The sequence below is a fragment of the Pristiophorus japonicus genome, chromosome 2 (genome assembly GCF_044704955.1).
Source record: "Pristiophorus japonicus isolate sPriJap1 chromosome 2, sPriJap1.hap1, whole genome shotgun sequence".
NCBI lineage: Eukaryota > Metazoa > Chordata > Chondrichthyes > Pristiophoridae > Pristiophorus > Pristiophorus japonicus.
The window spans coordinates 359,225,318-359,239,157 of NC_091978.1; the positions used below are offsets into that span (position 1 = coordinate 359,225,318).

The 13,840-nt window shown below is 45.3% G+C and overlaps 1 protein-coding gene across 2 annotated transcripts in view; it reads right to left on the reverse strand.

The window, feature by feature from the left end:
* aimp1a (aminoacyl tRNA synthetase complex interacting multifunctional protein 1a) overlaps positions 1-13,840 on the reverse strand; it is a 61,914-nt gene that overhangs the window by 32,052 nt on the left and 16,022 nt on the right. For both annotated transcript variants that reach the window (XM_070872588.1, XM_070872587.1), the window contains exon 3: positions 8,554-8,667. In XM_070872588.1, coding sequence (XP_070728689.1) covers positions 8,554-8,667 — 114 coding nt within the window. The remainder of the gene's footprint in view (positions 1-8,553; positions 8,668-13,840) is intronic.

The following is a 13,840-nucleotide window of genomic DNA, read 5'->3' on the forward strand; positions in this document are numbered from 1 at the left end:
ACTTGATCAGTGTAAAATCTTGAAATAAGCAAATAATTATAAAATGGGGAAATACCGACAAAAACAGGGGTCAGAGTAGATAAATTCCCAGACTCAATACATAACTGCTGTCAAAAAGCACATCGGATGTTAGATTGTATAAAAAGATGAACAGAGTATAGATTAAAGGGCAAGATCCTGTGATAAAAAGCATTGCCAGGCCACACCTGGAGCACTGTGTGCTGTTCTAGAACCCTCATCACAGGATGATGTAGCCGAGCTGAAAAATGTGCAGAGAAGAATGATTAGAAGGTAAAGAATACGAGGACAAATTCACAGAGCTGGGTCCCTTCTCAACTGAGGGAAAACTGATGGGAAATATGATGGAGGGTATTCAAATTACAGAAGCTCAAGTATGGGAAAGCAGTAAAAAGGGCCATAAAGGTGGAGAGAGATAATTTCAGGCCGGAAGTAAAAAAGCATTACTTCAATAATAGGATAGTTGGTTTTTGGAATAGCTTACCAAGGGAGGTTGTAGGTGCAAGGAGCTTTGATTGCTTAGATGTGAAATTGCTAAGTATCTTGGCCCCAAGTTTCCACATGATTTGCTCCTGATTTTTAGGAGCAACTGGTGTAGAACGGAGTATCGTAGAAATCGTATTTCTCGTCATTTAGTTTGCTCCAGTTCTAGTCAGTTAGAACAGTTTCACTTTGGAACAGAATTTTTTTTTTCAAAATGGGGCGTGTCCGACCACTTACGCCTGATTTCAAAGTTTCGTGAGTGAAAACTTACTCCAAACTGACTTAGAATGGAGTAAGTGAAGATTTTTGTACGCTCGAAAAAACCTTGTCTACACTTTAGAAAATCAGGCGTAGGTTACAAATCAGGCGTAGGGAATGGTGGGGGGGGGGGATTAAAGGATAATTTACAAACATTAAACACTTCAGTTTTACAAATAAAGAGCCATCATCAATAATAAATGATAAATACATTAATAAATCAATCAAAAAAAATTAATAAGAAATAATTTTTAAAAATCAATAAATAAAACATTTTCTACTTACCGACTGCAGCACCTGGAGCCCTCCAACAGCGTGCTGGGATGCCCCACCCCCAGTGTGTCTCTGTCAGTGTCTCTATCTCTCTGTCTGTCTGTGTCTCTCATTCTCTGTCTGTCAGTGTCTGTGTTTCTGGGAGGGGGAGGAGGGGGGGAGCAGAGGCAGAGAGGGGGGGGGGAGGAGACCGGCGGGCGGGGGGGAGGAGACCGGCGGGCGGGGGGGAGGAGACCGGCGGGCGGGGGGGAGGAGGAGACCGGCGGGCGGGGGGAGGAGGAGAAGGGGGAGGGAGGCTGAGCGGGCCGGGCCCGAGACTTCGGGCAGGGCCCATCCCCAGCACCAGATTTACAGGTAGGTGGCGTTGGGTCGGGTCGGGGGGAGCGCGGGTCGGGGGGGGTGGTGGGAGGGAGGTCGGTTTGGGTCGGGGGGAGGGAGGAAGAGGGAGGTCAGGTCGGGGGGAGGGAGGTCAGGTCGGATCCAGTCTGGGGGCAGGGGGGGGTCGGGTCGGGGTCGGGTCCGGTTCGGAGGCTGGGGGGGGGGCGCGAGCGGGAGTCGGGTCGGGGGGGAAGCGGGTGTCAGGTCGGTGTCGGGTCCGGTCCGGAGGCGGGAATCGAGTCGGGTCGGGAGGAAGCAGGAGCTGGCCGTGGGAGGAGCCTTATTCACGCAGCCCCAGTGAGGCCATTCGGCCAGGGCTAGGGGCTGCGTGCTTCGGCCCCTCCCACACAGTTTTGGGCGCCTGGAGCTACTGCATTTGCGCGCCCACTGTAGCGCGCATGTGCAGAGGTCCCGGCACTGTTTTCAGCGCAGGGACCTAGCTCCGCCCCCTACAGCTCTTGCTGCGCTGCGCCGAGGGCCAGAGGACCTGCAGGGAGGTGGAGAATCTGGAGGGTTTTTTTAGTGACTCTTTGTGGCGCGAAAAACGGGCGTCCAGGTCGGGACTGCGCCGTTCTAGGCGCGGTTCGAAACTTGGGCCCCTTGAAACTAAACAAATTAATGGATACAGCAGGAAGGCAGATTGAATGGACTATAGTTTTCAAGATTTGAGATTTTGTACATGACTTAAATCTGCATGGCACACTTCACCATCTCCTCTGCTGTGACAAGAGTGGGTATGCTTCCACACACCAAATGTAGCCCAGCAACTTGTCCTAGTGGCCGTTCTTCACATCCATCCAGATGGAAAAAATTAGCAGGCTATGCGACAATGGTGGCAAATCATAGCTAATTCTGTTCCTGTTCTCAACATTCATTTGTGTACCTTTCAACTGGAATTACTAGATAGTGATCAGGATTGGGAACCCGGGAAGCTCTCCCCCGCTACTCACATGCCTGAGGCCATTTGCAGTATCCTATCACTGCTTTGACAAAAATCAGCTCTCTCAGCCATGGATTGAACCTGGGACTTTTCTGATCTCTATGGCTCAAGTGTGCACCATACAGTGTATTTAGGCAGTGAGCCAATGGGGGCTGAGGAATCCGCATTGTTCTTTTTATAAGCTAGACTGAAAATAAATGTTAATAAACCATAAAATATTTTACCGTTGGTTCGCTGCAGCCCCATTCCTTCATTTACCTGCAATATAAAACTTCTTGGCTAATCCATGTAAGTTATAAAACCGTAAAAATAGAATCACCTTAAATTTGCTGTGGATATTACATTTCGTTATACTGCAGATTGTGGAAAATACTTGCAACATATTGCATTTCTGTGCTTTAATGGAATAAGTAGTCAGTAAAAAATGTATTCGTTTTGAAAGGCTCAGCTTTTGTATCATAAATATAACATTTATTTTAGGGCTGGTATATTAGTAGAGGTGAACACTTGATTTATTAGATGCAGCTCAGTACAGTTGGAAACTTTTAAGAACACCAGAATGTTAATTGGGTATTAGGAACACGAGCATGGAGTGATGTGCAAGATTTAAATTTTCAGCACTGCTTATATTTAAAATGGCGAAGGCAAGTGATTGTGACAAAAATCAACACAAATACTACAAATTGTGAAGGATAAGGTCTCTGGAAGCAAGAGTCTGATCCAACCAAAAACCAAAACAAAAACCTTTTAAGGCTATATTTTTAGATCCATATCAAGTAATATTTATTTCCTACCCCAGCCAAGGCTAAGGTCAGCGAGCAGTTTCACCATAACTGGGATCCCTATAAACTTGTAAAAGACCAATTTAAAACTGTTCTGAAGCGTCTGATTATTGCAGTCCCTTGCCCTGAAATTGAGAAACGCTAGTTACATACGAACATCTGAAAAAGGACAGGAAGAGACCAGCTTGTCCACCGAGCCTGTCCCATCTTGCCATGCTGTTACATAGAAACATAGAAAATAGGTGCAGGAGTTGGCTATTCGGCCCTTCGAGCCTGCATCGCCATTCAATAAGATCATGGCTGATCATTCCTTCAGTACCCCTTTCCTGCTTTCTCTCCATACCTCTTGATCCCCCTTAACCATAAGAGCCATATCCAACTCCCTCTTGAATATATCCAGTGAACTGGCATCAACAACTCTCTGCGGCAGGGAGTTCCACAGGTCAACAACTCTCTGAGTGAAGAAGTTTCTCCTCATCTCAGTCCTAAATGGCCTACCCCTTATCCCAAGACTATGTCCCCTGGTTCTGGACTTCCACAACATCGAGAACATTCTTCCCGCATCTAACCTCTCCAGTCCTGTCAGAATCTTATAAGTTTCTATGAGATCCCCTCTCATCCTTCTAAACGCCAGTGAATAAAGGCCCAGTTGATCCAGTCTCTCCTCATATGACAGCTCAGCCATCCCTGGAATCGCTCTGGTAAACCTTCGCTGCACTCCCTCAACAGCAAGAACGTCCTTCCTCAGACTAGGAGACCAAAACTGAACACAATATTCCAGGTGAGGCCTCACTAAGGCCCTGTAGAACTGCAGTAAGACCTCCCTGCTCCTATATTCAAATCCCCTAGCTATGAAGGCCAACGTACCATTTGCCTTCTTTACCGCCTGCTGTTCCTGCGTGCCCACTTTCAGTGACTGATGAACCATGACACCCAGATCTCGTTGCACCTCCCCTTTTTCTAGTCTGCCGCCATCCAGATAATATTCTGCCTTCGTGTTTTTGCCCCCAAAATGGATAACCTCACATTTATCCACATTAAACTGCATCTGCCATGTATTTGCCCACTCACCTAATCTGTCCAAGTCACCCTGCAGCCTCTTAGCGTCCTCCTCACAGCTCACACCGCCACCCAGTTTAGTATCATCCGCAAACTTGGAGATATTACACTCTATTCCTTCATCCAAATCGTTAATGTATATTGTAAAGAACTGGGGTCCCAGCACTGAGCCCTGCGGCACCCCACGAGTAACTGCCTGCCATTCTGAAAAGGACCCGTTTATCCCAACTCTCTACTTCCTGTCTGCCAACCAGTTCTCCATCCACGTCAGTATATTACCCCCAATACCATGCGCTTTGATTTTGTACACCAATCTCTTGTGTGGGACCTTGTCAAAAACCTTTTGAAAGTCCAAATACACCACATCCACTAGTTCTCCCTTGTCCACTCTACTCGTTACATCCTCAAAAAATTCCAGAAGATTCGTCAAGCATGATTTCACTTTCATAAATCCATGCTGACTCAGTCCGATCCTGTCACTGCTTTCCAAATGGGCTGCTATTTCATCCTTAATGATTGATTCCAACATTTTCCCCACCACTGATGTCAGGCTAACCGGTCTATAATTACCCGCTTTCTCTCCCTCCTTTTTAAAAAAGTGGTGTTACATTAGCTGCCCTTCAGTCCATAGGAACTGATCCAGAGTCGATAGATTGTTTGGAAAATGATCACCAATGCATTCACTATTTCCAGGGCCACTTCCTTAAGTACTCTGGGATGCAGACTATCATGACCCAGGGATTTATCGGCCTTTAATCCCATCAATTTCCCTAACACAATTGTCTGCCTAATAAGGATATAGAAACATAGAAACATAGAAAATAGGTGCAGGAGCAGGCCATTCAGCCCTTCTAGCCTGCACCGCCATTTAATGAGTTCATGGCTGAACATGAAACTTCAGTACCCCCTTCCTGCTTTCTCGCCATACCCCTTGATCCCCCGAGTAGTAAGGACTTCATCTAACTCCCTTTTGAATATATTTAGTGAGTTGGCCTCAACTACTTTCTGTGGCAGAGAATTCCACAGGTTCACCACTCTCTGGGTGAAGAAGTTTCTCCTCATCTCGGTCCTAAATGGCTTACCCCCTATCCTTAGACTGTGACCCCTGGTTCTGGACTTCCCCAACATCGGGAACATTCTTCCTGCATCTAACCTGTCTAAACCCGCCAGAATTTTAAACGTTTCTGAGGTCCCCTCTCATTCTTCTGAACTCCAGTGAATACAAGCCCAGTTGATCCAGTCTTTCTTGATAGGTCAGTCCCACAATCCCGGGAATCAGTCTGGTGAATCTTCGCTGCACTCCCTCAATAGCAAGAATGTCCTTCCTCAAGTTAGGAGACCAAAACTGTCACAATACTCCAGGTGTGGCCTCACCAAGGCCCTGTACAACTGTAGCAATACCTCCCTGCCCCTGTACTCAAATCCCCTCGCTATGAAGGCCAACATGCCATTTGCTTTCTTAACCGCCTGCTGTACCTGCATGCCAACCTTCAATGACTGATGTACCATGACACCCAGGTCTCGTTGCACGTTCTCTTTTCCTAATCTGTCACCATTCAGATAATAGTCTGTCTCTCTGTTTTTACCACCAAAGTGGATAACCTCACATTTATCCACATTATACTTCATCTGCCATGCATTTGCCCACTCACCTAACCTATCCAAGTCACTCTGCAGCCTCATAGCATCCTCCTCGCAGCTCACACTGCCACCCAACTTAGTGTCATCCGCAAATTTGGAGATACTACATTTAATCCCTTCGTCTAAATCATTAATGTACAATGTAAACAGCTGGGGCCCCAGCACAGAACCTTGCGGTACCCCACTAGTCACTGCCTGCCATTCTGAAAAGTACCCGTTTACTCCTACTCTTTGCTTCCTGTCTGACAACCAGTTCTCAATCCACGTCAGCACACTACCCCCAATCCCATGTGCTTGAACTTTGCACATTAATCTCTTGTGTGGGACCTTGTCGAAAGCCTTCTGAAAGTCCAAATATACCACATCAACTGGTTCTCCTTTGTCCACTTTACTGGAAACATCCTCAAAAAATTCCAGAAGATTTGTCAAGCATGATTTCCCTTTCACAAATCCATGCTGACTTGGACCTATCATGTCACCATTTCCCAAATGCGCTGCTATGACATCCTTAATAATTGATTCCATCATTTTACCCACTACTGAGGTCAGGCTGACCGGTCTAAAACTCCCTGTTTTCTCTCTCCCTCCTTTTTTAAAAAGTGGGGTTACATTGGCTACCCTCCACTCGATAGGAACTGATCCAGAGTCAATGGAATGTTGGAAAATGACTGTCAATGCATCCGCTATTTCCAAGGCCACCTCCTTAAGTACTCTGGGATGCAGTCTATCAGGCCCTGGGGATTTATCGGCCTTCAATCCCATCAATTTCCCCAACACAATTTCCCCAACACAATTTCCCGACTAATAAAGATTTCCCTCAGTTCCTCCTCCTTACTAGACCCTCTGACCCCCTTTATATCCGGAAGGTTGTTTGTGTCCTCCTCAGTGAATACTGAACCAAAGTACTTGTTCAATTGGTCTGCCATTTCTTTGTTCCCCGTTATGACTTCCCCTGATTCTGACTGCAGGGAACCTACATTTGTCTTTACTAACCTTTTTCTCTTTACATACCTATAGAAACTTTTGCAATCCGCCTTAATGTTCCCTGCAAGCTTCTTCTCGTACTCCATTTTCCCTGCCCTAATCAAACCCTTTGTCCTCCTCTGCTGAGTTCTAAATTTCTCCCAGTCCTCAGGTTTGTTGCTTTTTCTGGCCAATTTATATGCCTCTTCCTTGGTTTTAACACTATCCTTAATTTCCCTTGTTAGCCATGGTTGAGCCGCCTTCCCAGTTTTATTTTTACTCCAGACAGGGATGTACAATTGCTGAAGTTCATCCATGTGATCTTTAAATATTTGCCATTGCCTATCCACCGTCAACCCTTTTAGTATCCTCTGCCAGTCTATTCCAGCCAATTCACACCTCATACCGTCGAAGTTACCTTTCCTTAAGTTCAGGACCCTAGTTTCCGAATTAACTTTGTCATTCTCCGTCTTAATAAGGAATTCTACCATATTATGGTCACTTTTCCCCAAAGGGCCTCGCACAACAAGATTGCTAATTAACCCCTTCTCATTACACATCACCTAGTCTAGGATGGCCAGCTCCCTGGTTGGTTCCTCGACATATTGGTCTCGAAACCCATCCCTAATACACTCCAGGAAATCCTCCTCCACCGCATTGCTACCAGTTAGGTTAGCCCAATCTATATGTAGATTAAAGTTGCCCATGATTACTGCTGTACCTTTATTGCACACATCCCTTATTTCTTGTTTGATGCTGTCCCCAACCTCACTACTACTATTTGGTGGTCTATACACAACTCCCACTAGCGTTTTCTGCCCTTTGGAATTCCGCAGCTCCATCCATACCGATTCCACATCAACCAGGCTAATGTCCTTCCTTACAATTGCACTGATTTCTTCTTTAACCAGCAACGCCACCCCGCCTCCTTTTCCTCTCTGCCTATCTTTCCTAAATGCTGAATACCCTTGGATGTTGAGTTCCCAGCCTTGGTTACCCTGGAGCCATGTCTCCGTGATGCCAATCACATCGTATCCGTTAACTGCTATCTGCGCAGTTAATTCATGCACCTTATTCCGAATACTCCTCGCATTGAGGCACAGAGCCGTCAGGCTTGTCTTTTTAACACACTTTGCCCCTTTTGAATCTTGCTGTAATGTGTCCCTTTTGGCTTTTTGCCTTGGGTTTCTCTGCCCTCCACTTTTACTATTCTCCTTTCTATCTTTTGCTTCTGCCCCCCTTCTATTTCGCTCTGTCTCCTTGCATAGGTTCCCATCCTCCTGCCATATTAGTTTAACTCCTCCCCAACAGCACTAGCAAACACCCCCCCCCCCCAGGACATTGGTTCCGATCCTGCCCAGGTGCAGACCGTCCGGTTTGTACTTATCCCACCTCCCCCAGAACCGGTTCCAATGTCCCAGGAATTTGAATCCCTCCCTTCTGTACCATTTCTCAAGCCACGTATTCATCCGAGCTATACTTCACCCATCATCCTGCAACCATGCAATCGCTTGGGGAAGGCAAAAAACATCAGCCAATTTAGGAAAAAAGCTTCGTGAAATTCCTCTCCAACCTTCCCAAAGGCAATCAAGCAAGCTCCAGGAGACCACGATGAGTTTGCAAACAAAATATAAGCGGGGCACATTACCAATACGCTCAGTTAATGGAAATCGACTTTCATAATCAAAATTCCATGATAATTCAAATGTTTCATATACAGTACAACATTATGATTATCATTTTCTTACAAAAGCCTACCTCCATTACGGATCTCTGCTTCAATAAGATTTTGCTTTAAATCATCGATTTCCTTTTTCAACTTTGCATTTTCAACCCGAAGCCTCTTTTCTTCTCTTTGGGAAGCCTGTAGGACTTAATTACCAAAAGATAAAGTATTTGAAATGGGAAGTATTCAGTTTATAATGAAACACTGAAATTGGTTTAGAAAGGCTAAGTTGTACTCAATTTGCTTAACAAATTAACAGATAATTCACACAATTTTTAAGCACGGTTCGGACACAAAATGTATACACTAGCATATGGCAATTGGTTCCTTCAAAAAGCTTGCTCACTCGGAAATTGACTGAAGCTACCCAAATTGATTTCACATAGAAAACAGAGGGGGAGATAACAGAGAGTTTCACTTTGAGTTTGTGCTGGATATGAATCCATGTCCCAAAGGTGCAAAGCCAGTGTCTAACACACTACACCATTCAGTCCACCTTCCTACTGGCTGAACATTTTTTTTTAATTCTCATTGTTATTTTACAAATTAGAGCATTCAATTCATCTCCTATCCCCAAAAATGTGATCCTTTATGCCTCCTAGAGACACATTTCTTTCAATTATAATTGAAAATTTTAGTAAAAATTATACCAATTTGCTTGAACTGATTACAAAACTGAAGCACCCTGATCTGATTGGATCCCTTTGTTACTTCTTATGAAAGTGTCCATTGATTACTGAACATTTAGGCATCAGAACATTCTGTATAGGTACCCTATATGACACACAAAATACTTTTGACTAGGTCGATTGTGAGTTTCTGAGTTCCGGAATTCTAGCTTGCATGAACATTGCAATGCAGTGAGGGAGTTACTAGTACATTCAAATCCATTACTCTAGTGGCAAATCCAAATAGTTGTCAAGTTCTAGCAAGGAGCCTGTACCAAGTGTGGCAAAGGCAGCAATTTCACAGAATATTGCTGTTGCCTCACTTACGAGTGAGATCGTTGCCAAAACTTCTCAGCCAATTGCAGACAGCAATCCCTCTTTGTCTCACAGGCTCTCTCATCCTCTTCCATGAAGGAAAACGTCCCTTCTCTAGCACAAAGACAACAAAACTCTCTGTCTGGTACTTCATTGGCTGAGACGTCCGGTGGTCATGAAAGGTGCTATATAAATGCAAGTCCTTGGGCTGGATTTTCCAGTCTTCTGCGCTCTGTTTTTCACCCCGGAGCGGTGGCAATGGCAGCAGTGAGGTGCTTTGACCAGGCAGTCAGCCTCCAGCGCCCCGCAGCGATTCTCAGGTCCGGATTTGCAGCGTCGCCAACCGGAAGAGCCCCTGGTTGCGACACCGGCGTGAGTTTGAGCTCCTGCCCAACTCATCCACCTGGAATCCCACCTCGCAATGAGAAATCAGGGTCATCCGTCGGCGAAGAAGTGAGTAATGGACTCCCAAGGTAAGTGTGATTATTTTTTCTTTTAATTTTTTTTGTGATTTGTGTTGTGGTGGCGTGGGCAACGTTTTGGGAATGTTTTTGTGTTTTTTTTTTCCCCAGTTAGGTTCCCTCCCCTAACCCCGCCCCCACCCCCCCCCTCTCGGAACGCTCCCGGGCTGGCTCTTTAGCTCGGGTGTTTCTCATCCTAGTGTCAACAGTGGTGTACAATGCCTCCACTTGCTCTGCGTCACGACACAGGGCCCAGACGTCCAAACTTACCTACTGAGGCGCAAACTATTCCCGGCCGCTAACTTTCCCGCCACACTGCCATTATCGCCCCATAAACATGAAAGCCGAAAATCCAGTCCTTTATATCTTTCAGCTTTCATTTTGACAAATTATAGGGCTCAATTTTGCCCAAAGCTGTTTTTTGGCGTATTGCCAGAGTTACACCCGTTTTTCTAGGCCAGAAATACTCCCAAAAATATGAGACACAAGTTTCCCCGCTGTTTTTCTCAAAATTGGCACGGCGTAGCCTGGCCAGTCGCCTCAGGGGGTGGAGCCAGATGTCTCCGCCACACCTTCTGCACATCCACGAGAAAAAAAAAGGATGTTTTTGACGTTATTGCTATGGACGCACATGCGCAGTATAGCTCTCAGTCTGCAATCGGCCATTTTTAAAGTGCCACTTACAGAAAAAAAAAGGGCGTAAATGACCGGGGAAAATTGAGCCCATATATTTGTTCAATTAAGCCATAGCTTTTGCCTTTTCCTGATTCTCAAGCGAGGCAGTAGCTATTTGTCTTGTTTTATCCCAAGTTTGGCTACAATACAATTAATGTATGCAGTGAATAGCTGTGCAATAAACATACAATTGCACAAGTTTGCTTGGCAGAATGAGTCTTTAATGCTGAAATAAACTGCTATTTAACAGATTTTTGTGATTAAACAATGCAAGTTGATTTTGAATATGATTTGATTTGTCTACAATTTGTATTACCAAATTGCTCAACAGAATAAAATGCCACAGCTTAATTGATTATAGTGCAGTATGTGTCTACTGTCTGCAATTTTTATGGAAACAGTGGTGCTTAAATCAACCACTTAATCATTTACAACAGACTAAAAGAGCTTTTAAATTCACATTTATTGCATTTGGCCCAAGTAGATCGACGTTGTAAATGCGTGATGGCTGCAGATGCTGTTAAGAAGCTTACACCAGAAGGAAACTAAGAAACTGCAGTCTCAGTGCTCACTGAATATAATCGATGGTTTCAAAGTCTTGTTTATTTTGCCCACAGAACACAGTATTAAATCAATAGAAAACATGTATCCAGTTTGATCCTTATGAAAAAGTACCATTTGTACTGAAAAGTAATTTTAAATAAATAGCTGAAGGGCACAGAATCACTTGTTGTGATTGCTAACATTGATAAGTATACTAACCAAGTAGACAGATACATGCATCTTGAACTGCACAATCTGAACAAGACAATACAGAGAATATCACAATTTATTTACACAAAACAAGATTACATCACAGCTTGTTGGAGTTCAAGAGCTTCGTAAATTAGATGCACCAATTGAATTTGAGCTAATTGTCACGATGGTACAAGTTCACACCTGTGTACCTTTAATTCACCCTTTGGAACCTACTGTCATCTTTGTGTCCCATCTAGAATCTCGAGTATCTGAAGTGCATCAGCATATTTACGAAAGGATATACTTGCTTTGGAGGCAGTTCAGAGAAGCTTCACTAGGTTGTTTCCGGAGATGAGGGGGTTGACTTATGAGGAGGTTGGGCCTCTACTAATTGGAATTCAGAAGAATGTGAGGTGATTTTATCGAAACGTATAAGATTATGAGGAAGCTTGACCAGGTGGATGCAGAGAGGATGTTTCCACTGATAGGGGAGACCAACTAGAGGGCACGATCTTAGAATAAGGGGCTGCCCATTTAAAACAGAGACAAGCAGAAATTTCTTCTCTGAGGGTTGTAAATCTGTGGAATTCGCTGCCTCAGAGAGTTGTGGAAGTTGGGACATTGAATAAATTTAAGACAGAAATAGACAGTTTCTTAAACGATAAGGGGATAAGGGGTTATGGGGAGTGGAGCTGAGTCCATGATCAGATCAGCCATGATATTATTGAATGGCGGAGCAGGCTCGAGGGGCCGTATGGCTTATTCCTGTTCCTATTTCCTATGTTCTTATATCATTCATACATTGAATAATCATATATGTACCACTGGCATCTTAATTTTTTATGAAACCACTCAGCAGGAACACAATACCAGGGGTAAAAAATTCCCATGGTTTGCGACTGCAATTAGCGTCTCCGGGGGGCGCTCCCGACTCCCGTGAAATTGTGTGGACGTCAGTGGAGGCGCCAAACTGGTAGCGCCCCACTCTCGCCGGTAGCCCCTTGTTATGCTGCGCCTCCGGCCATGACGTCATCGCTGCGCACGAAATTGGGCAACGCCCTGTGATCCTGCCACGGGCGACGTCATCGCCAGCCTTGCGGGTCGAGAACCTGAGCCACACTCCGCTCGCAGGGCGAAAGCAAAAGGGGAGATGCGTGGCACCATTTTGTGCTGTCCTCCGACTTACCGGTCCGGCCTACGTTTGATTTTTCATGAGATCTGTGCTGCGATGGTGCAGCCCGGCACTCCGCTTCGGTGCCTGGTTGTGGCCACGGCACCCGGCATCTGCGGTGGCCGAATAGAGACCCCTGAAACCCATGCAGAGCTCGCAGCATGTCACCCCTTTAACGGAAAGCGAGGGCCCTGTGATCACGTCAGCGCTACACGGAGAGGCCACATAGTGCTCTGACTTGTGCACGCTTAGCGCCCCAGACCCACCCCCAACAGGATGTGGAGTGCCCGACATTGCGCTCCACTTCCTCTCGGAGGCAGTAACCCCAATTTAGGTCGGGGGTGGCGGGGGGGGGGGGGGGGCGGGTGGGAGGGACGTCTGTGGCTGAATGAGTGAATTAACTCTTTCTTGCCAAACCTTCAAGGACGCCAGACCACAAGTTATGCAATGAACACAATTTATTGATTACAAATCAATATTACAGTTGGATACACAAACGCTTAATAAACATATATAAGTTTGATTAGTTATCTAGCAGTTGAGCAGCAAATCATTAATGGGCAGAGTTAATTAACAAAACAAGTAGCAGAGATTACACAGGCGTTACAGTAAATTAATGTATTACAGGAATAAAAACAGAAAATGCTGGAAATCTCAGCAGGTCAGGCAGCATCGATGAAGAAGCAGCAGAGTTAATGTTTCAGGTCGACGACCCTTCATCAGAACTGCCGAATGTTCAAAAAGAGCACATTCTTAAGCACTGAAAGAGGGAGGGGAAGAATGAACACAAGGGAAGGTCTGTGATAGGTTGAAGACAGGAGAGATGAGAGACAAAGGGGATGATGTCCCAAATTCAAATGGTAATGCCAGGCGTTAGAAAAACATGAGTCAAGATAGGGTGTGAATGACGGGATAAATGACCAACTGCCATTAGAGACGAGGAGAAAAAAAAAGAAACAGGCTCTGGAGGGGGGTGGGGGGGGGGGGAAGGAGAGAGAGGGGAAAGGGAGGCAAAGGCTGGCAGCTGTTACGCTCTGAAATTTTTTAAACTCGAAGTTGAGTCCAGAAGGCTGTAAAGTACCTGAACGAAAGATGAGATGCTGTTCCTCGAGCTTGCGTTGTGCTTGGTTGGAACAGTGTAGGAGACCGAGATTCCTTGAGATTCCGGCATCTGCAGTATTTTGCTTTTGTATTAATGCATTACAGGTACTATCAATCAGAACTAACAGATGATGAACATGAATACAGCAATGACCAGAGCATGTTATAAATTGTTGAGATTTCTTGGAGT